The 24,577-nt window shown below is 40.6% G+C and overlaps 2 protein-coding genes across 2 annotated transcripts; both read right to left on the bottom strand. All coding sequences in view use genetic code 12, as the record gives it.

Moving 5' to 3' along the window:
* Nucleotides 1-827: 827 nt before the first annotated feature.
* Nucleotides 828-8,801, bottom strand: I9W82_001241 (uncharacterized protein; the record flags this gene model as incomplete). The annotated part of the gene is made up of 3 exons (XM_067689966.1): nucleotides 828-2,575; nucleotides 2,620-5,676; nucleotides 5,717-8,801. 3 exons carry the CDS (start codon nucleotides 8,799-8,801, stop codon nucleotides 828-830), a joined length of 7,890 nt encoding a protein of 2,629 aa, XP_067551263.1.
* Nucleotides 8,802-11,460: 2,659 nt separating this feature from the next.
* I9W82_001240 (uncharacterized protein) lies at nucleotides 11,461-23,700 on the bottom strand (the record flags this gene model as incomplete). Its single annotated transcript, XM_067689965.1, has 3 exons — nucleotides 11,461-14,249; nucleotides 14,324-19,013; nucleotides 19,057-23,700. The coding sequence occupies 3 exons, from the start codon at nucleotides 23,698-23,700 to the stop codon at nucleotides 11,461-11,463; spliced, it is 12,123 nt and encodes a 4,040-aa protein (XP_067551262.1).
* Nucleotides 23,701-24,577: the final 877 nt, after the last annotated feature.

The following is a 24,577-nucleotide window of genomic DNA, read 5'->3' as shown; positions in this document are numbered from 1 at the left end:
AGAAACGAATCAATTTAGTTTGTAATATTTTACGCGCAAACTACTTGTGACACAAAATTGGTTCGTTGAGTAATAATAAATAGTCCCTGAACAAGGAAAATAATTACCACTTGAAGAGATGAAACAAAATATGATTACTTAACTTTCCGAAAAGCTGTATCTCCATTTCCTCCATACCGTGTCTTTTGTGAGAAATATTTTGGATGTTTATTTGATTTTTGTACAAGTTTAATGGAGGAAGTGATATTTTTGCACCAAAATTTGAGGAAAGATTTTCTGCTAAACCACAAAGAGCATCTCTCCCTTATGTGTCTCCGACTTTCTACATCCAAACATTATCTAAATGTGTTTGCATTTCAGGACCCCTAACTCCTAGACAGTGGTAGCAAAAACTTCAAGAGTTTCCGGGAGCCAAAACTATGTCATACCATGTACCCGCCCACAGTAATTGTAGTGGTAGTTGCGCTGCCAAAAATCCATTCAAATTACAAGATTAGATGTTACAAATAAAATAATTGTGTACTCTTAAATATAGAATATACAAAGGACCGAAAAGTAGCATATAAAGGTGTTTTGAAAATATAAAAATCCAAAACATGACCGAAAATAATAATAACAAAATAAAAAAGACCAAAGTCAAAACCGAAAATAATGATAAAAAACATTCAAACAAAGCAAAAATAGTGTAATAAAAACAAGAATCACAGATCGCAAAAACCCAGCAATGTTGAGAAAAAATCGACCATTGAATAGCAAATAAAAAAAAAGGAAGAAGGAATAAAAGTTTCAAAAAAAAAAAAACGGTTACGATCAAAAATGATCATATCCTAAAACATAGCCAACATCATTATGCACATGAAGACACTTGCATATGTTGACACTTTGGCTATGGATGCAGCACCTTCGTAAGTGTTAACGGAAGAAGGTGAAGATTCACTAGATTCTGTAGGTACTTGTAATCCGCTAACAGCGGTAGCCATTGTAGATCCACCTCTTGTAGTATTGGCATCAAATCCAGATCCTGTACTAGAACCAGATCCATTGTCAGCACCAGCACCAGATCCTGTGTTAGAACCAGATCCATTGTCAACACCAGCACCAGATCCTGTGTTAGAACCAGATCCATTGTCAACACCAGCACCAGATCCTGTGTTAGAACCAGATCCATTGTCAACACCAGCACCAGATCCTGTATTAGAACCAGATCCATTATCAGAACCAGCACCAGATCCATTATCAGAACCAGAACCATTATCAGCACCAGCACCAGATCCTGTGTTAGAACCAGAGCCATTATCAGTACCAGCACCAGATCCTGTGTTAGAGCCAGATCCATTATCAACACCAGCACCAGATCCTGTGTTAGATCCAGATCCATTATCAGTACCAGCACCAGATCCATTATCAACACCAGCACCAGATCCATTATCAGAACCAGCACCAGATCCATTATCAGAACCAGAACCATTATCAGCACCAGCACCAGACCCTGTGTTAGAACCAGAACCATTGTCGGGACCTAATCCATTATCACCACCAGCACTAGGCGCAAGATTTCCAGTTGGGTTTCCAGTTGGGTTTCCAGTTGGGTTTCCAGTTGGGTTTCCAGTTGGGTTTCCTGATGGTTCTCCTCCAGTTGGGTTTCCAGTTGGGTTTCCAGTTGGGTTTCCAGTTGGGGTAATTGACGTAAAGCCACCATCACTTGGTGGAGCAAATGTAGTCAAAGTCGTAAATGAAGTGCCTGATTGAGATACAATTCCGGATTCAGTTTCAACTGATCCAACTGAATAGGTTGTAGTCCAAGTAGAAGTAAACACGCCTTCAGTTTCAGATGCATGTGGGAAGGTAGTGATGGTAGTCAATGAAGATCCAGATTCGGAAACAATACCAGAGTCAGTCTCAACTGATCCATCTGAGTTGGTTGTAGTCCAAGTGGAAGTAAACACGCCTTCAGTTTCAGATGCATGTGGGAAGGTAGTGATGGTAGTCAATGAAGATCCAGATTCGGAAACAATACCAGAGTCGGTTTCAACTGATCCATCTGAGTTGGTGGTAGTCCATGTAGTAGTGTACTCAGTTTCGACACCTTCAGTTTCAGTTGCATGTGGGAAGGTGGTAATGGTAGTCAATGAAGATCCAGATTCGGAAACAATACCAGAGTCAGTCTCAACAGATCCATCTGAGTTGGTTGTAGTCCAAGTGGAAGTAAACACTCCTTCAGTTTCAGATGCATGTGGGAAGGTTGTAATGGTAGTCAATGAAGATCCAGATTCGGAAACAATACCAGAGTCGGTCTCAACTGATCCATCTGAGTTGGTTGTAGTCCAAGTGGAAGTAAACACTCCTTCAGTTTCAGATGCATGTGGGAAGGTGGTAATGGTAGTCAATGAAGATCCAGATTCGGAAACAATACCAGAGTCGGTTTCAACTGATCCATCTGAGTTGGTGGTAGTCCATGTAGTAGTGTACTCAGTTTCGACACCTTCAGTTTCAGATGCATGTGGGAAGGTGGTAATGGTAGTCAATGAAGATCCAGATTCGGAAACAATACCAGAGTCGGTTTCAACTGATCCATCTGAGTTGGTTGTAGTCCATGTAGTAGTGTACTCAGTTTCACACCTTCAGTTTCAGATGCATGTGGGAAGGTGGTAATGGTAGTCAATGAAGATCCAGATTCGGAAACAATACCAGAGTCGGTTTCAACTGATCCATCTGAGTTGGTTGTAGTCCAAGTGGAAGTAAACACTCCTTCAGTTTCAGATGCATGTGGGAAGGTTGTAATGGTAGTCAATGAAGATCCAGATTCGGAAACAATACCAGAGTCAGTCTCAACAGATCCATCTGAGTTGGTTGTAGTCCATGTAGTAGTGTACTCAGTTTCGACACCTTCAGTTTCAGTTGCATGTGGGAAGGTAGTGATGGTAGTCAATGACGATCCAGATTCGGAAACAATACCAGAGTCGGTTTCAACTGATCCATCTGAGTTGGTGGTAGTCCATGTAGTAGTGTACTCAGTTTCGACACCTTCAGTTTCAGATGCATGTGGGAAGGTGGTAATGGTAGTCAATGAAGATCCAGATTCGGAAACAATACCAGAGTCGGTTTCAACTGATCCATCTGAGTTGGTTGTAGTCCAAGTGGAAGTAAACACTCCTTCAGTTTCAGATGCATGTGGGAAGGTGGTAATGGTAGTCAATGAAGATCCAGATTCGGAAACAATACCAGAGTCGGTCTCAACTGATCCATCTGAGTTGGTTGTAGTCCAAGTGGAAGTAAACACTCCTTCAGTTTCAGATGCATGTGGGAAGGTTGTAATGGTAGTCAATGAAGATCCAGATTCGGAAACAATACCAGAGTCAGTCTCAACAGATCCATCTGAGTTGGTTGTAGTCCATGTAGTAGTGTACTCAGTTTCGACACCTTCAGTTTCAGTTGCATGTGGGAAGGTAGTGATGGTAGTCAATGACGATCCAGATTCGGAAACAATACCAGAGTCGGTTTCAACTGATCCATCTGAGTTGGTTGTTGTCCATGTAGTAGTGTACTCAGTTTCAACACCCTCAGTTTCAGATGCATGTGGGAAGGTAGTGATGGTAGTCAATGATGATCCAGATTCGGAAACAAGTCCAGAGTCAGTTTCCACGGATCCATCTGAGTTGGTTGTAGTCCATGTAGTAGTGTACTCAGTTTCGACACCTTCAGTTTCAGTTGCATGTGGGAAGGTGGTGATGGTAGTCAATGAAGATCCAGATTCGGAAACAATACCAGAGTCGGTTTCAACTGATCCATCTGAGTTGGTGGTAGTCCATGTAGTAGTGTACTCAGTTTCGACACCTTCAGTTTCAGATGCATGTGGGAAGGTGGTAATGGTAGTCAATGAAGATCCAGATTCGGAAACAATACCAGAATCGGTTTCAACTGATCCATCTGAGTTGGTGGTAGTCCAAGTGGAAGTAAACACTCCTTCAGTTTCAGATGCATGTGGGAAGGTGGTAATGGTAGTCAATGAAGATCCAGATTCGGAAACAATACCAGAGTCGGTTTCAACTGATCCATCTGAGTTGGTTGTAGTCCAAGTGGAAGTAAACACTCCTTCAGTTTCAGATGCATGTGGGAAGGTTGTAATGGTAGTCAATGAAAATCCAGATTCGGAAACAATACCAGAATCGGTTTCAACTGATCCATCTGAGTTGGTTGTAGTCCAAGTGGAAGTAAACACTCCTTCAGTTTCAGATGCATGTGGGAAGGTTGTAATGGTAGTCAATGAAAATCCAGATTCGGAAACAATACCAGAGTCAGTCTCAACAGATCCATCTGAGTTGGTTGTAGTCCATGTAGTAGTGTACTCAGTTTCGACACCTTCAGTTTCAGATGCATGTGGGAAGGTGGTAATGGTAGTCAATGAAGATCCAGATTCGGAAACAATACCAGAGTCAGTCTCAACAGATCCATCTGAGTTGGTTGTAGTCCATGTAGTAGTGTTCTCAGTTTCGATACCTTCAGTTTCAGATGCATGTGGGAAGGTGGTGATGGTAGTCAATGATGATCCAGATTCGGAAACAATACCAGAGTCGGTTTCAACTGATCCATCTGAGTTGGTTGTAGTCCATGTAGTAGTGTACTCAGTTTCGACACCTTCAGTTTCAGATGCATGTGGGAAGGTGGTAATGGTAGTCAATGAAGATCCAGATTCGGAAACAATACCAGAATCGGTTTCAACTGATCCATCTGAGTTGGTGGTAGTCCAAGTGGAAGTAAACACTCCTTCAGTTTCAGATGCATGTGGGAAGGTTGTAATGGTAGTCAATGAAGATCCAGATTCGGAAACAATACCAGAGTCAGTCTCAACAGATCCATCTGAGTTGGTTGTAGTCCATGTAGTAGTGTACTCAGTTTCGACACCTTCAGTTTCAGTTGCATGTGGGAAGGTAGTGATGGTAGTCAATGATGATCCAGATTCGGAAACAATACCAGAGTCGGTTTCAACTGATCCATCTGAGTTGGTTGTAGTCCATGTAGTAGTGTACTCAGTTTCGACACCTTCAGTTTCAGATGCATGTGGGAAGGTGGTAATGGTAGTCAATGAAGATCCAGATTCGGAAACAATACCAGAGTCGGTTTCAACTGATCCATCTGAGTTGGTGGTAGTCCATGTAGTAGTGTACTCAGTTTCGACACCTTCAGTTTCAGATGCATGTGGGAAGGTGGTAATGGTAGTCAATGAAGATCCAGATTCGGAAACAATACCAGAGTCGGTTTCAACTGATCCATCTGAGTTGGTTGTTGTCCATGTAGTAGTGTACTCAGTTTCAACACCCTCAGTTTCAGATGCATGTGGGAAGGTAGTGATGGTAGTCAATGAAGATCCAGATTCGGAAACAATACCAGAGTCGGTTTCAACTGATCCATCTGAGTTGGTTGTAGTCCAAGTGGAAGTAAACACTCCTTCAGTTTCAGATGCATGTGGGAAGGTTGTAATGGTAGTCAATGAAGATCCAGATTCGGAAACAATACCAGAGTCAGTCTCAACAGATCCATCTGAGTTGGTTGTAGTCCATGTAGTAGTGTACTCAGTTTCGACACCTTCAGTTTCAGTTGCATGTGGGAAGGTGGTGATGGTAGTCAATGACGATCCAGATTCGGAAACAATACCAGAGTCGGTTTCAACTGATCCATCTGAGTTGGTTGTGTCCATGTAGTAGTGTAAGTTCAACACCCTCAGTTTCAGATGCATGTGGGAAGGTAGTGATGGTAGTCAATGAAGATCCAGATTCGGAAACAATACCAGAGTCGGTTTCAACTGATCCATCTGAGTTGGTTGTAGTCCATGTAGTAGTGTACTCAGTTTCGACACCTTCAGTTTCAGATGCATGTGGGAAGGTAGTGATGGTAGTCAATGAAGATCCAGATTCGGAAACAATACCAGAGTCAGTCTCAACAGATCCATCTGAGTTGGTTGTAGTCCAAGTGGAAGTAAACACTCCTTCAGTTTCAGATGCATGTGGGAAGGTTGTAATGGTAGTCAATGAAAATCCAGATTCGGAAACAATACCAGAGTCGGTCTCAACTGATCCATCTGAGTTGGTTGTAGTCCAAGTGGAAGTAAACACTCCTTCAGTTTCAGATGCATGTGGGAAGGTGGTAATGGTAGTCAATGAAGATCCAGATTCGGAAACAATACCAGAGTCGGTCTCAACTGATCCATCTGAGTTGGTTGTAGTCCAAGTGGAAGTAAACACTCCTTCAGTTTCAGATGCATGTGGGAAGGTTGTAATGGTAGTCAATGAAAATCCAGATTCGGAAACAATACCAGAATCGGTTTCAACTGATCCATCTGAGTTGGTTGTAGTCCAAGTGGAAGTAAACACTCCTTCAGTTTCAGATGCATGTGGGAAGGTTGTAATGGTAGTCAATGAAAATCCAGATTCGGAAACAATACCAGAGTCAGTCTCAACAGATCCATCTGAGTTGGTTGTAGTCCATGTAGTAGTGTACTCAGTTTCGACACCTTCAGTTTCAGTTGCATGTGGGAAGGTGGTAATGGTAGTCAATGAAGATCCAGATTCGGAAACAATACCAGAGTCAGTCTCAACAGATCCATCTGAGTTGGTGGTAGTCCATGTAGTAGTGTACTCAGTTTCGACACCTTCAGGTTCAGATGCATGTGGGAAGGTGGTAATGGTAGTCAATGAAGATCCAGATTCGGAAACAATACCAGAGTCGGTTTCAACTGATCCATCTGAGTTGGTGGTAGTCCATGTAGTAGTGTACTCAGTTTCGACACCTTCAGTTTCAGTTGCATGTGGGAAGGTGGTGATGGTAGTCAATGACGATCCAGATTCGGAAACAATACCAGAGTCGGTTTCAACTGATCCATCTGAGTTGGTGGTAGTCCATGTAGTAGTGTACTCAGTTTCGACACCTTCAGTTTCAGTTGCATGTGGGAAGGTGGTGATGGTAGTCAATGATGATCCAGATTCGGAAACAATACCAGAGTCGGTTTCAACTGATCCATCTGAGTTGGTGGTAGTCCATGTAGTAGTGTACTCAGTTTCGACACCTTCAGTTTCAGTTGCATGTGGGAAGGTAGTGATGGTAGTCAATGATGATCCAGATTCGGAAACAAGTCCAGAGTCAGTTTCCTCGGATCCATCTGAGTTGGTGGTAGTCCAAGTGGAAGTAAACACGCCTTCAGTTTCAGATGGTGTAGCAAATGTAGTCAAATTGCTGAATGATGATCCAGATTGAGAAACAAGCCCGGAGTCTGTTTCAACAGTTCCATCAGATTTAGTAACAAGCCATGTGGAAGTAATTAACGTTGTCTCTGTTTGTGTGGTGGTACCAGTAACTGTGACGGTAGAATCATAAGACTCTGTGTCTGAAACATGTGTAGGAACCTTTGTTGTAGTCGTGGTCAAAATTGTGTCAGTGACTGTGAAAGTTGAATCATAAGATTCGGTGTCAGACTCAGATACAATACCTGTTTCAGTCTCAACAGATCCATCGGACTTAGTAACAAGCCATGTGGAAGTAATCAACGTTGTCTCTGTTTGTGTGGTAGTACCAGTAACTGTGACGGTAGAATCATAAGACTCTGTGTCTGAAACATGTGTAGGAACCTTTGTTGTAGTCGTGGTCAAAATTGTGTCAGTGACTGTGAAAGTTGAATCATAAGATTCGGTGTCTTCTCCCTTGGAAGTGTTTGGAGATTCCGGGGTTGATATGGTAGTGCTAGTTGAAGAAGTTGATGATGGTGAGTCAATTCCTGGAATACCTGGGATAGGTTTACATGGCTTACACTCTGGTGGCATACCTGGGTTTGGCGGTGGACCGTTGTATTGAACAGCACCCAAGTAAATTCCTGGCATGCCTCTGCTGGTGTCACTGACAATTTGAAATTTTGTATAGTCATATCCTGTTCCAATTTCAAACTTTTGTGTGTACAAGCCCACGTACAAAGTCAAAATACCATATTTAGCATCGTAAGCGAAAGGCATCTTACCTGCAGTTGGTGAAGACAAAGTAGCAGTCAAACCAATTTTGTTGGAAACACCATTAATGGTACCAAAACCTCTAACATGGAAAGTTTGAGGAGCATCGGTTGATCCAACTGCCATGATTGATGTGTCACCACCTGACAAGTACAAAATTTCACCTTCGGAAATTTGCAAATTGGTATTCATAAAGTAGAGTGACGATTGTCCTTGAGCGGTAACACAACCTGTTCCCAACATTCCAGCAAGTTGATACCAATTAGTGTTAGTGAAACAGATCTGACCATTGTTGAGAACAGATTTTCCATCCATACCCAAATATGTATAACTATCACTCTTTTGTTCTTGATAAACTTGAATAAATCCATTGTTGGTCCAATCTGTAGATTTAATACCACTAACACATGACCCTTCACCCGAGGCTGAGTAGAACAAGTCACCATTATTCAAAAATTTATTACCCATAATCATAAAAGTGTATCCAGGTGCACCCTTTATTGAATTAAACGAAATCACACCATCGTTGACAACACCATAGATCAGATCCATCATTGTAGCAGACAAAGCAATCAGCGGTGAGACCGAAGACACATAAAGTCCACCATTTGAATCAACATTAATATTTCCATGAAAATCTGATGCAGCATTATTGATAATAGACCAAATTGCATTTGGGAAGATATGAACATCGCCAGTACCAACATTTTGGGTACCCCAATCAACAACTGTACCGCTCTGTACATTCTTACCCCAGGCGGTGGCAATAAATAGCCACACCGCTAACTGAAATTTTAACAATACCCGCATACGTGTAATTCAATTGTCCCTTTAAAGCAAAGTAGTTAAATGTAAAACGATAGTAAGTAGGGTTTAATAGTTTCTCTTATAGTTCAGATCATTTTCGGAAATGAAAAGACGGGATTGACTCGCCGGTATTTATACATTTCTCAGGTTAGTGTCCAGTACTTCCGATCACAGCTACAATTGCAAAAACAATGTTGCGCCATTATTTGGTCTTTGTTACCCTCTTTTTTTGATTATTGCAAAAACTATTGAAAGGGTCTGTATTTTAGACCCTGCATTGCTGGACTGTATCAGTGGTTGTCGTCAAATGTTGTTGTATACTAAAAAACAAAGCCACAAATAAACAAATACAATAAAGTGGGTCGTTTTTTTACCTAATAAGTTTTTGAGGTCTATACTACTAAGCCAAGGTGGTGCAAAAAGTACATTTTAGGAAAAAGAAGCATCCGATAGTATTCCAAAATTGTGTCATTTTTGAATTCATGAGTTGTAGTACTGCGTCTGTAAATGGTTTTAATGGGAGCCTAATTACGATTTTTTTTTTTTTTGCGGCCAATATGCGAGCGTTATGTTTTCGTTATTGCAAATGTACAAAAATGCAGACGACACCCTTGAACAAAAAAGTATTTATTGATAACCCAATTTCTTGTGAGCATTGGTCCCTAGAACCATTCTGCTGAACATTGGCATAGGGAAGCCTCTCTCTTTGACATCCCCCCTCCACCCCTCTTTTTCAGAAATATGAGCTGTCCTGTGTGTTCACTAAGATTCTAATCTATGGGAAGTCGATCTCGAAACTTAGCATGCAAGCATCGCCCAATGATTTCATACTTGCAAGATGATCTTTTTTTTTTTTGTGCATATGCTTCATTTTGTAAAGTGAAAATGGTGCGCCTTTTTTAGTTCACAGGCGAACATTTGCATAAGACCCTCTCGTCAGATTCTAAACGGAAGTGGTGCAACTTTTCCTGTCATATAGCTTTATACTAGCGAAAGTATTCAAGAAAATTGCATCGTAAGATATCGCGACGTCTCTACCTGCCTGGTGTAATTAATTGTTTATATATATATTTGACCACATCCTGGGCTCATTCTTGCATTCAAGGCGACCGTAAGTAAAATGAAAATATGCGAGATGTCTATAGATGAGTGACAATTTCGTGTATGCAGAAGAAATCCTTTTCTTTTCTTATTCTCATTTAGTGTTTTTGATCATTTTCGGTTCTTGGTTTGTATTATAGTAGACAAGTATCTGGTGCCAACCAACATTTTATTGGTTTTATTTTGTTTTGTTTTGTTTTTTCTTGTGCTAGGAGATGCTACCAAAATGACAGCAAAAAATTTTCATTGTTTTTTCTTTTTTCCGTCTCTTTTTACTATATGACACACTTTAAAAACCTCGGAAATTACAAAGGGTCCTTCGGTAGCTCATGCATGGTGAAAAAATCACCTTATTATTATATCTGCAACAACTTGCCTTTATTCAAGGGTCTTAGATCGTACACAAAGAAGCATTAACGAGAAGAGGAAAACAACAACAACTTATATCGCTTGTAAGTAGCTGCATTGTATGATTCTATATTTTAGATCTTTTCCTGTCGGCAATAATTGAAACGTTTTAAGCAACGGAATATTGTATACTTTGGAGCACATATTTTCCTTACAAATGTTTACCATCTCAATACGCAGCTACGTATAGAAACCCAGTTAGAGTATTTAAACTCTTTTCATCTCCTCCTCTATAAAAACATGCAAAATCAAAACATGATCAGATATCAGATTGTTCGATATGAGAATAGCATATATCGGAAACGTTTTACGCACATGCACGCCTTTCATTGCTTCAAGTCAATAAAAAAAATCTATAATTGAATCCACATAAAATGAACCCATTTTTCTTATGACTCTAAACAGTAATCGAGTTACCTCATTTGGATGTAACTCTTAAAAAGGATGAGCCAGCATGTTGTTTTGATCTTTCAGTATATTTTGGGGAATATGTGTGAGAGCAGATCTTACATCAAAATATACTATGTGCATAGTCCAAAATAGTCCGATGATTGACTGAGCAAATGAGCTCATAATGTCATTTACCAATAATTGTTAACCATCCGAAGAATGGTAAGCAAATGTTATGAATTAGTCGTCCTCCTCTCTACAATATCTCTGTCTTCGTTTCCCCACTAATGATCTTGGCAAGATTCTCATCCTTGGAAGTCGCATAATGAAAATTCGAGAAATTTTTCAATGTTGTGGTGTTTTCTACATCATCCATGTTTACCGAATTTTTGCGCCGAAATATTTGATAAAAATTAAGACAAAATATAATATTAAAATTAAAAACATTCTTATACAAAAAAACAACCGAATAGTATACAAAAATAAAAAAAATAAGAAAAAGAACTGACTTAACAATTCAAAATTAACCTTTGAAAAGTATCAAATGTTTCGAATCATATAAGATGTCAGCACTCTAATCAACAAACCGAATAAAAAATCAAATATAAGCAAAAGGTCGCAAAAAGACAATGTGATTGCAAAAAATCGACCCATGTAAAAAAAACAACAAAAACAATGATAAAAAAAAAAATTAAGCAAAAACAAAAAGCATTCGAAGTAGCTTAGTAACTTTATTGGCTAACATTATAGTAGCCCACCGCCCTTACACAATAATCGAAAAAATAATCAAAATAAGTAAAACTCTTAATGACGGTTGAGTTGAAAAGGTTCCTGATCCTTCATATGTGTTGATTTCAGCAGAAGCACTGGTAGTGTGAGAGCCAACGCCTGTGGCCATAACTGAAGAGCTTTCTCTGTAATTTTCAAGGCTAGATGCTTCCTCATTTGCTGCAATAGAACTGAAGCTTGGTGTGCATCTAGTTCGGGACGTCATAGTGAATCTTGTGCCACCAACCCTATCTTCTGAGTTAGAACCCGCACTCATTGTCTCGATACTCTCATCCACTGCAGCGATGCTTTGGTTAGCAGTATTAACCCTCTCGCTTGTGGCTTGATCACTTTTAACAATAGTCTTAAAACTTTCACCTGTAGTCTTCACGACAGCACCTGAACTCTTGGTAGCAGTACCTGTGTATACCATGCTCTCAATTATGGCACTTGCTCCATTTGAATGTTTTAATGCATCCTCAGTTCCAGTAGCAGTTCCAATATCAGTTCCAGTAGCAGTTCTAGTAGCAGTTCTAGTAGCAGTTCTAGTAGCAGTTCCCGTACCAACAAAGGACGGCATCGACGACAGCTCAATGTAATGGTGGCCAGCGATATGATTTGAAGAAATTTCTGAACTTGATTCTATAGTACCCGTTGGAACGTTTTCATAATCTGACAGGCTTGATAAATATACAGAGATCAAATCTGTATCATGAATCGAAGATGAACTCTTTTCATCGTCTGTATTGGACTCCATAGCACTTGAATAAGTTTCAGTCGTTTGTAGTGCATTCACAGCAGTTGTTGTTATTGAATTCAAAAATGTAGAAGACAGCGAACCAGGAGATTCCCCATCTAAAGATGGATTAGTCGATGCAGGCGGCTGGCTACCTTCAGTACTTGAAGGTAATTCGATGACACCAGGTAAAGCACCAGCCAAAGAAGTCGACCAAATTGGCCACATTGTTGACGATGATGTTGATACCTCACTATAACCGCCTCCCACACCAGCGTCAATACCTAAACTGGAATTATACCATCGAGTGTAAGCTGGAGTTTCCGTTTGCTGCGTATAAAATGATAACGAAAGCATTGAGGAACCAGATTGTGGAACCACAACAGACTTGGTAACCAGAACCATATCCGACAGTTCGGGAGCAGCCACAGACACGAATTCAGTTTCAATTGGTTTCTCATATGTAGTCAATGTGGTAAATGAACTATCATATTGTGACACAAGTCCAGAGTCAGTTTCAACAGATCCATCAGCGTTCGTGGAAACCCAAGTGGATGTAAACTCAGTTTCAATTGGTTTCTCATATGTAGTCAATGTGGTGAATGAGCTTCCATATTGTGACACAAGTCCAGAATCAGTCTCAACAGATCCATCTGATTGAGTGGTGGTCCAAGTGGATGTAAACTCAGTTTCAATTGGTTTCTCATATGTAGTCAATGTGGTGAATGAGCTTCCATATTGTGACACAAGTCCTGAGTCGGTTTCAACAGATCCATCAGCGTTCGTGGAAACCCAAGTGGATGTAAACTCAGTTTCAATTGGTTTCTCATATGTAGTCAATGTGGTGAATGAACTTCCGTATTGTGACACAAGTCCAGAATCAGTTTCAACAGATCCATCAGCGTTCGTGGAAACCCAAGTGGATGTAAACTCAGTTTCAATTGGTTTCTCATATGTAGTCAATGTGGTAAATGAACTATCATATTGTGACACAAGTCCAGAGTCAGTTTCAACAGATCCATCAGCGTTCGTGGAAACCCAAGTGGATGTAAACTCAGTTTCAATTGGTTTCTCATATGTAGTCAATGTGGTGAATGAGCTTCCATATTGTGACACAAGTCCTGAGTCGGTTTCAACAGATCCATCTGATTGAGTGGTGGTCCAAGTGGATGTAAACTCAGTTTCAATTGGTTTCTCGTATGTAGTCAATGTGGTGAATGAACTTCCATATTGTGACACAAGTCCAGAATCAGTTTCAACAGATCCATCAGCGTTCGTGGTAACCCAAGTGGATGTAAACTCAGTTTCAATTGGTTTCTCATATGTAGTCAATGTGGTAAATGAACTATCATATTGTGACACAAGTCCAGAGTCAGTTTCAACAGATCCATCAGCGTTCGTGGAAACCCAAGTGGATGTAAACTCAGTTTCAATTGGTTTCTCATATGTAGTCAATGTGGTGAATGAACTTCCATATTGTGACACAAGTCCAGAGTCGGTTTCAACAGATCCATCAGCGTTCGTGGTAACCCAAGTGGATGTAAACTCAGTTTCAATTGGTTTCTCATATGTAGTCAATGTGGTGAATGAGCTTCCATATTGTGACACAAGTCCAGAGTCAGTTTCAACAGATCCATCTGATTGAGTGGTGGTCCATGTTTTGGTGAATTCCGTTTGAACGACTGAATAGGCTCCCAACATCGAGGTAGAGGCATCATTGAGTTTTGGAGCAAACGTACTCAAAGTGGTGAATGAGCTTCCGTGCTCTGAAACAAGTCCAGAATCAGTTTCAACAGATCCATCAGCGCTCGTGGAAACCCAAGTGGATGTAAACTCAGTTTCAATTGGTTTCTCATATGTAGTCAATGTGGTGAATGAGCTTCCATATTGTGACACAAGTCCAGAGTCAGTTTCAACAGATCCATCAGCGTTCGTGGTAACCCAAGTGGATGTAAACTCAGTTTCAATTGGTTTCTCATATGTAGTCAATGTGGTGAATGAGCTTCCATATTGTGACACAAGTCCAGAGTCAGTTTCAACAGATCCATCTGAGTGGTGGTCCAAGTGGATGTAAACTCAGTTTCAATTGGTTTCTCATATGTAGTCAATGTGGTGAATGAACTTCCATATTGTGACACAAGTCCAGAGTCGGTTTCAACAGATCCATCTGATTGAGTGGTGTTCCAAGTGGATGTAAACTCAGTTTCAATTGGTTTCTCGTATGTAGTCAATGTGGTGAATGAACTTCCATATTGTGACACAAGTCCAGAGTCGGTTTCAACAGATCCATCTGATTGAGTGGTGGTCCATGTTTTGGTGAATTCCGTTTGAACGACTGAATAGGCTCCCAACATCGAGGTAGAGGCATCATTGAGTTTTGGAGCAAACGTACTCAAAGTGGTGAATGAGCTTCCGTGCTCTGAAACAAGTCCAGAATCAGTTTCAACAGATCCATCAGCGCTCGTGGAAACCCAAGTGGATGTAAACTCAGTTTCAATTGGTTTCTCATATGTAGTCAATGTGGTGAATGAGCTTCCATATTGTGACACAAGTCCAGAATCAGTTTCAACAGATCCATCAGCGTTCGTGGTAACCCAAGTGGATGTAAACTCAGTTTCAATTGGTTTCTCATATGTAGTCAATGTGGTGAATGAGCTTCCATATTGTGACACAAGTCCAGAATCAGTTTCAACAGATCCATCTGATTGAGTGGTGGTCCAAGTGGATGTAAACTCAGTTTCAATTGGTTTCTCATATGTAGTCAATGTGGTGAATGAGCTTCCATATTGTGACACAAGTCCTGAGTCAGTTTCAACAGATCCATCAGCGTTCGTGGAAACCCAAGTGGATGTAAACTCAGTTTCAATTGGTTTCTCATATGTAGTCAATGTGGTGAATGAACTTCCGTATTGTGACACAAGTCCAGAATCAGTTTCAACAGATCCATCAGCGTTCGTGGAAACCCAAGTGGATGTAAACTCAGTTTCAATTGGTTTCTCATATGTAGTCAATGTGGTAAATGAACTATCATATTGTGACACAAGTCCAGAGTCAGTTTCAACAGATCCATCAGCGTTCGTGGAAACCCAAGTGGATGTAAACTCAGTTTCAATTGGTTTCTCGTATGTAGTCAATGTGGTGAATGAACTTCCATATTGTGACACAAGTCCAGAGTCGGTTTCAACAGATCCATCTGATTGAGTGGTGGTCCAAGTGGATGTAAACTCAGTTTCAATTGGTTTCTCATATGTAGTCAATGTGGTGAATGAACTTCCATATTGTGACACAAGTCCAGAGTCGGTTTCAACAGATCCATCTGATTGAGTGGTGGTCCAAGTGGATGTAAACTCAGTTTCAATTGGTTTCTCGTATGTAGTCAATGTGGTGAATGAACTTCCATATTGTGACACAAGTCCAGAGTCAGTTTCAACAGATCCATCTGATTGAGTGGTGGTCCATGTTTTGGTGAATTCCGTTTGAACGACTGAATAGGCTCCCAACATCGAGGTAGAGGCATCATTGAGTTTTGGAGCAAACGTACTCAAAGTGGTGAATGAGATTCCGTGCTCTGAAACAAGTCCAGAATCAGTTTCAACAGATCCATCAGCGTTCGTGGTAACCCAAGTGGATGTAAACTCAGTTTCAATTGGTTTCTCGTATGTAGTCAATGTGGTGAATGAGCTTCCATATTGTGACACAAGTCCAGAATCAGTTTCAACAGATCCATCAGCGTTCGTGGTAACCCAAGTGGATGTAAACTCAGTTTCAATTGGTTTCTCGTATGTAGTCAATGTGGTGAATGAGCTTCCATATTGTGACACAAGTCCAGAATCAGTTTCAACAGATCCATCAGCGTTCGTGGTAACCCAAGTGGATGTAAACTCAGTTTCAATTGGTTTCTCATATGTAGTCAATGTGGTGAATGAACTTCCATATTGTGACACAAGTCCAGAGTCGGTTTCAACAGATCCATCAGCGTTCGTGGTAACCCAAGTGGATGTAAACTCAGTTTCAATTGGTTTCTCATATGTAGTCAATGTGGTGAATGAACTTCCATATTGTGACACAAGTCCAGAGTCGGTTTCAACAGATCCATCAGCGTTCGTGGTAACCCAAGTGGATGTAAACTCAGTTTCAATTGGTTTCTCATATGTAGTCAATGTGGTGAATGAGCTTCCATATTGTGACACAAGTCCTGAGTCGGTTTCAACAGATCCATCTGATTGAGTGGTGGTCCAAGTGGATGTAAACTCAGTTTCAATTGGTTTCTCGTATGTAGTCAATGTGGTGAATGAACTTCCATATTGTGACACAAGTCCAGAGTCGGTTTCAACAGATCCATCTGATTGAGTGGTGGTCCAAGTGGATGTAAACTCAGTTTCAATTGGTTTCTCATATGTAGTCAATGTGGTGAATGAGCTTCCGTATTGTGACACAAGTCCAGAATCAGTTTCAACAGATCCATCTGATTGAGTGGTGGTCCATGTTTTGGTGAATTCCGTTTGAACGACTGAATAGGCTCCCAACATCGAGGTAGAGGCATCATTGAGTTTTGGAGCAAACGTACTCAAAGTGGTGAATGAGATTCCGTGCTCTGAAACAAGTCCAGAATCAGTTTCAACAGATCCATCAGCGTTCGTGGAAACCCAAGTGGATGTAAACTCAGTTTCAATTGGTTTCTCATATGTAGTCAATGTGGTGAATGAACTTCCATATTGTGACACAAGTCCAGAGTCGGTTTCAACAGATCCATCTGATTGAGTGGTGGTCCAAGTGGATGTAAACTCAGTTTCAATTGGTTTCTCATATGTAGTCAATGTGGTGAATGAGCTTCCATATTGTGACACAAGTCCAGAGTCAGTTTCAACAGATCCATCTGATTGAGTGGTGGTCCAAGTGGATGTAAACTCAGTTTCAATTGGTTTCTCATATGTAGTCAATGTGGTGAATGAACTTCCATATTGTGACACAAGTCCAGAGTCGGTTTCAACAGATCCATCTGATTGAGTGGTGGTCCAAGTGGATGTAAACTCAGTTTCAATTGGTTTCTCGTATGTAGTCAATGTGGTGAATGAACTTCCATATTGTGACACAAGTCCAGAGTCGGTTTCAACAGATCCATCTGATTGAGTGGTGGTCCATGTTTTGGTGAATTCCGTTTGAACGACTGAATAGGCTCCCAACATCGAGGTAGAGGCATCATTGAGTTTTGGAGCAAACGTACTCAAAGTGGTGAATGAGATTCCGTGCTCTGAAACAAGTCCAGAATCAGTTTCAACAGATCCATCAGCGTTCGTGGTAACCCAAGTGGATGTAAACTCAGTTTCAATTGGTTTCTCGTATGTAGTCAATGTGGTGAATGAGCTTCCATATTGTGACACAAGTCCAGAGTCGGTTTCAACAGATCCATCTGATTGAGTGGTGGTCCAAGTGGATGTAAACTCAGTTTCAATTGGTTTCTCGTATGTAGTCAATGTGGTGAATGAGCTTCCATATTGTGACACAAGTCCAGAATCAGTTTCAACAGATCCATCAGCGTTCGTGGTAACCCAAGTGGATGTAAACTCAGTTTCAATTGGTTTCTCGTATGTAGTCAATGTGGTGAATGAACTTCCATATTGTGACACAAGTCCAGAGTCGGTTTCAACAGATCCATCTGATTGAGTGGTGGTCCAAGTGGATGTAAACTCAGTTTCAATTGGTTTCTCATATGTAGTCAATGTGGTGAATGAACTTCCATATTGTGACACAAGTCCAGAATCAGTTTCAACAGATCCATCTGATTGAGTGGTGGTCCAAGTGGATGTAAACTCAGTTTTGACTGGTCTCTCAAATGTAGTCAACGTAGTAAAAGAACTTCCATATTGTGACACAAGTCCTGAGTCAGTTTCAACAGATCCATCTGATTGAGTGGTGGTCCAAGTGGATGTAAACTCAGTTTCAATTGGTTTCTCATATGTAGTCAATGTGGTGAATGAACTTCCATATTGTGACACAAGTCCTGAGTCGGTTTCAACAGATCCATCTGATTGAGTGGTGGTCCAAGTGGATGTAAACTCAGTTTCAATTGGTTTCTCATATGTAGTCAATGTGGTGAATGAGCTTCCATATTGTGACACAAGTCCAGAATCAGTTTCAACAGATCCATCTGATTGAGTGGTGGTCCAAGTGGATGTAAACTCAGTTTTGACTGGTCTCTCAAATGTAGTCAACGTAGTAAAAGAACTTCCATATTGTGACACAAGTCCTGAGTCAGTTTCAACAGATCCATCTGATTGAGTGGTGGTCCAAGTGGATGTAAACTCAGTTTCAATTGGTTTCTCGTATGTAGTCAATGTGGTGAATGAACTTCCATATTGTGACACAAGTCCAGAATCAGTTTCAACAGATCCATCAGCGTTCGTGGTAACCCAAGTGGATGTAAACTCAGTTTCAATTGGTTTCTCATATGTAGTCAATGTGGTGAATGAACTTCCATATTGTGACACAAGTCCAGAGTCGGTTTCAACAGATCCATCAGCGTTCGTGGAAACCCAAGTGGATGTAAACTCAGTTTCAATTGGTTTCTCATATGTAGTCAATGTGGTGAATGAACTTCCATATTGTGACACAAGTCCAGAGTCGGTTTCAACAGATCCATCTGATTGAGTGGTGGTCCAAGTGGATGTAAACTCAGTTTCAATTGGTTTCTCATATGTAGTCAATGTGGTGAATGAGCTTCCATATTGTGACACAAGTCCAGAGTCAGTTTCAACAGATCCATCTGATTGAGTGGTGGTCCAAGTGGATGTAAACTCAGTTTCAATTGGTTTCTCATATGTAGTCAATGTGGTGAATGAGCCCATATTGTGACACAAGTCCAGAATCAGTTTCAACAGATCCATCAGCGTTCGTGGTAACCCAAGTGGATGTAAACTCAGTTTCAATTGGTTTCTCATATGTAGTCAATGTGGTGAATGAGCTTCCATATTGTGACACAAGTCCAGAATCAGTTTCAACAGATCCATCAGCGTTCGTGGTAACCCAAGTGGATGTAAACTCAGTTTCAATTGGTTTCTCATATGTAGTCAATGTGGTGAATGAACTTCCATATTGTGACACAAGTCCAGAGTCGGTTTCAACAGATCCATCAGCGTTCGTGGTAACCCAAGTGGATGTAAACTCAGTTTCAATTGGTTTCTCATATGTAGTCAATGTGGTGAATGAACTTCCATATTGTGACACAAGTCCAGAGTCGGTTTCAACAGATCCATCAGCGTTCGTGGTCCAAGTGGATGTAAACTCAGTTTCAATTGGTTTCTCATATGTAGTCAATGTGGTGAATGAGCTTCCATATTGTGACACAAGTCCAGAGTCAGTTTCAACAGATCCATCAGCGTTCGTGGTAACCCAAGTGGATGTAAACTCAGTTTCAATTGGTTTCTCGTATGTAGTCAATGTGGTGAATGAGCTTCCATATTGTGACACAAGTCCTGAGTCGGTTTCAACAGATCCATCTGATTGAGTGGTGGTCCAAGTGGATGTAAACTCAGTTTCAATTGGTTTCTCGTATGTAGTCAATGTGGTGAATGAACTTCCATATTGTGACACAAGTCCAGAATCAGTTTCAACAGATCCATCAGCGTTCGTGGTAACCCAAGTGGATGTAAACTCAGTTTCAATTGGTTTCTCATATGTAGTCAATGTGGTGAATGAACTTCCATATTGTGACACAAGTCCAGAGTCGGTTTCAACAGATCCATCAGCGTTCGTGGAAACCCAAGTGGATGTAAACTCAGTTTCAATTGGTTTCTCGTATGTAGTCAATGTGGTGAATGAACTTCCATATTGTGACACAAGTCCAGAGTCGGTTTCAACAGATCCATCTGATTGAGTGGTGGTCCAAGTGGATGTAAACTCAGTTTCAATTGGTTTCTCATATGTAGTCAATGTGGTAAATGAACTATCATATTGTGACACAAGTCCAGAGTCAGTTTCAACAGATCCATCAGCGTTCGTGGAAACCCAAGTGGATGTAAACTCAGTTTCAATTGGTTTCTCATATGTAGTCAATGTGGTGAATGAGCTTCCATATTGTGACACAAGTCCAGAATCAGTTTCAACAGATCCATCTGATTGAGTGGTGGTCCAAGTGGATGTAAACTCAGTTTCAATTGGTTTCTCATATGTAGTCAATGTGGTGAATGAGCTTCCATATTGTGACACAAGTCCTGAGTCAGTTTCAACAGATCCATCAGCGTTCGTGGAAACCCAAGTGGATGTAAACTCAGTTTCAATTGGTTTCTCATATGTAGTCAATGTGGTGAATGAGCTTCCATATTGTGACACAAGTCCTGAGTCGGTTTCAACAGATCCATCTGATTGAGTGGTGGTCCAAGTGGATGTAAACTCAGTTTCAATTGGTTTCTCGTATGTAGTCAATGTGGTGAATGAACTTCCATATTGTGACACAAGTCCAGAGTCGGTTTCAACAGATCCATCTGATTGAGTGGTGGTCCAAGTGGATGTAAACTCAGTTTCAATTGGTTTCTCATATGTAGTCAATGTGGTGAATGAACTTCCATATTGTGACACAAGTCCAGAGTCGGTTTCAACAGATCCATCTGATTGAGTGGTGGTCCAAGTGGATGTAAACTCAGTTTCAATTGGTTTCTCATATGTAGTCAATGTGGTGAATGAACTTCCATATTGTGACACAAGTCCAGAGTCGGTTTCAACAGATCCATCTGATTGAGTGGTGGTCCATGTTTTGGTGAATTCCGTTTGAACGACTGAATAGGCTCCCAACATCGAGGTAGAGGCATCATTGAGTTTTGGAGCAAACGTACTCAAAGTGGTGAATGAGATTCCGTGCTCTGAAACAAGTCCAGAATCAGTTTCAACAGATCCATCAGCGTTCGTGGTAACCCAAGTGGATGTAAACTCAGTTTCAATTGGTTTCTCGTATGTAGTCAATGTGGTGAATGAGCTTCCATATTGTGACACAAGTCCAGAATCAGTTTCAACAGATCCATCAGCGTTCGTGGTAACCCAAGTGGATGTAAACTCAGTTTCAATTGGTTTCTCATATGTAGTCAATGTGGTGAATGAACTTCCATATTGTGACACAAGTCCAGAGTCGGTTTCAACAGATCCATCAGCGTTCGTGGTAACCCAAGTGGATGTAAACTCAGTTTCAATTGGTTTCTCATATGTAGTCAATGTGGTGAATGAACTTCCATATTGTGACACAAGTCCAGAGTCGGTTTCAACAGATCCATCAGCGTTCGTGGTAACCCAAGTGGATGTAAACTCAGTTTCAATTGGTTTCTCATATGTAGTCAATGTGGTGAATGAGCTTCCATATTGTGACACAAGTCCTGAGTCGGTTTCAACAGATCCATCTGATTGAGTGGTGGTCCAAGTGGATGTAAACTCAGTTTCAATTGGTTTCTCATATGTAGTCAATGTGGTGAATGAACTTCCATATTGTGACACAAGTCCAGAGTCGGTTTCAACAGATCCATCTGATTGAGTGGTGGTCCAAGTGGATGTAAACTCAGTTTCAATTGGTTTCTCATATGTAGTCAATGTGGTGAATGAGCTTCCGTATTGTGACACAAGTCCAGAATCAGTTTCAACAGATCCATCTGATTGAGTGGTGGTCCATGTTTTGGTGAATTCCGTTTGAACGACTGAATAGGCTCCCAACATCGAGGTAGAGGCATCATTGAGTTTTGGAGCAAACGTACTCAAAGTGGTGAATGAGCTTCCGTGCTCTGAAACAAGTCCAGAATCAGTTTCAACAGATCCATCAGCGCTCGTGGAAACCCAAGTGGATGTAAACTCAGTTTCAATTGGTTTCTCATATGTAGTCAATGTGGTGAATGAACTTCCATATTGTGACACAAGTCCAGAGTCGGTTTCAACAGATCCATCTGATTGAGTGGTGGTCCAAGTGGATGTAAACTCAGTTTCAATTGGTTTCTCATATGTAGTCAATGTGGTGAATGAGCTTCCATATTGTGACACAAGTCCAGAGTCAGTCTCAACAGATCCATCTGATTGAGTGGTGGTCCAAGTGGATGTAAACTCAGTTTCAATTGGTTTCTCATATGTAGTCAATGTGGTGAATGAACTTCCATATTGAGACACAAGTCCAGAGTCAGTTTCAACAGATCCATCCGATTGAGTGGTGGTCCAAGTGGATGTAAACTCAGTTTTGACTGGTTTCTCATATGTAGTCAATGTGGTGAATGAACTTCCATATTGTGACACAAGTCCAGAGTCAGTTTCAACAGATCCATCTGATTGAGTGGTGGTCCATGTGGATGTAAACAATGATGTTGTCGGTTGTGAGTATCTAGTAACTGTAGTAGTAGTAAATATACCCCTGGTGTTTGTGCTAATGGCAACGATAGCATTGTCAGTGAGGATGGTGCCTGCCGATGTCGTGGTAAGTGTTGTTGTGTATGAAGTCGCGTCTATACCGGGGATTGCCGGAATAGGTTTACAAGGTTTACATTCCGCGGGCATCCCCGGGTTCGGGACCGAGCCATTGTAAGCAACTGAACCTAAATATGGTGATGGTAATCCCAATGCGTTATCTGTGACAACATAAAATTTCGAGTCATCGTAGCCTTGTCCAATGTTGAAGTATTGAATGTAGTCACCCACATACAATGTAAGAATTCCTGATGTCGAATTATAATTCCAAGGATTAAGACCAGACTTTGGATTATAAAGGGTAGCAACTAAACCAATCTTGTTCGAAATACCATTGACTTGTCCGAAGTTTCTCACTGTAAATGTTTGGGGAGTGAATGACCCGTAAGCAACAATAGAAGAAGTACCATCAGCCAAGTATAAGGTTTGATTGGAAGAAATTGTATATTGGGTGTTTGCAAACCAAAGCGAGGAGTTTGCTCCTGCGGTGATACAACCAGTACCAAGCACATTGCATGCCTGTTGCCAAAGCTGATTCACGAAACAGATTTGACCATTGTTATTGGCAGTCATTCCAGGACGACCCAACCAAATGAATCCTGAAGTTCTTTTCTTTTGGTATAACTGGATCAATCCAGTATTCTGCCAATTCAAAGCTTTCACGTAAACTGATACTGCGGCATCTCCTGAGGCAGATAAGAAAAAATCACCGTTATTATATAAATCCTTGCCCATAAAGTCAAAAAGGTAACTTGCGTAACCATCAATCGCGTTTATTGAGATTATACCGTTGTTTGTCAAGGAGTATGAATCCAGCAATATAGTTGCAGATAAAGAAATATCTGGAGAGACACTGGAAACATATAATGCGGCACCAGACTCAACATTGATATTGGAAACAAAATTTGAAGCAGCATTATTGATAATCGACCAAAACGATCCAGAGTGGATGTTGATATTTTCATTGGTAATGGTGATTGATCCTCTGTCTATTCTGTCTACTGTAATATCCAAACCCCATGCGGTGGAAAGTAGTAAGTATGTCCACACTAGAGCTCCGGTAAATACTTTCATGAGTTCTCGTCAGTTCTTTTCCAATATTATTCTCTGATAGTATATATGAAAACAGCAAGGCAATAGCTTGTGAAGATGGAAATGGCAAAAAGTAAAATCATTCGGACTGACAGGTGTTTATATATAGCAGTAAGAACGCGGTCATCGTTGGTGATCTATAATGAATCTTCATGCACGAATAATGGTTTCATTTTTCCTGAAATCTTATTTCTAGAAGAAGCACAACTTTAAAAGTTTGTTTTGCAGCCATGGGAAGTAAGAAAGCGAAAAAAAAAAGTGGCACACAAAATGCAAGTTTACCTCTCCGATTCAGAAAAGTAAAGGAAATGAATGGATTGAGAGTTAAAATAAACTCTGAAAAGTTAATGGTTACATACAACCCCATATGGAAGTATATGTGGGACAATTTGTGGTTTGATTTTTTGAAACTGCTCAGAAACTAGAACTCAAGAAAGAAAAAAAAAGGAGAAAAAGGAGAAATGGTGCATGTCAGGGTCGTAATTGTGGGATTGTGGGGCATGGAACTAGAACTGAGGGATTCATGCTCAAATTGTCTCAACGGTTTTTGGAGTCCTCGTGCAGGTAATCAATATTCTACGAAAATATTTCTTACATAAAAGTGAACACTGTTGATCCATTGAAGAAGAAATATGTTAGGGCAATTAATCTTCTCCTATTTTGAGCATCGATGAATATCCTGACTTTTATGGGTTGATTTTCACAGAAAGTGATTAAAAAACTTTGATGATCTTTTCTTGTATTTATTGAATGCAATCGTCAGTCTTGATGACCAAGACGGAAACAACTTCTACACTAAAATATTAGTAAACTTTCTTTTTAAGAAGAGCCCCGTGAGTAGTTTAGTGTGCTTATTGGT

Source organism: Candida metapsilosis (genome assembly GCF_017655625.1).
Source record: "Candida metapsilosis strain BP57 chromosome Unknown scaffold1, whole genome shotgun sequence".
Lineage (NCBI taxonomy): Eukaryota > Fungi > Ascomycota > Pichiomycetes > Serinales > Debaryomycetaceae > Lodderomyces > Lodderomyces metapsilosis.
This window is presented reverse-complemented; position numbering and strand designations above follow the sequence as displayed.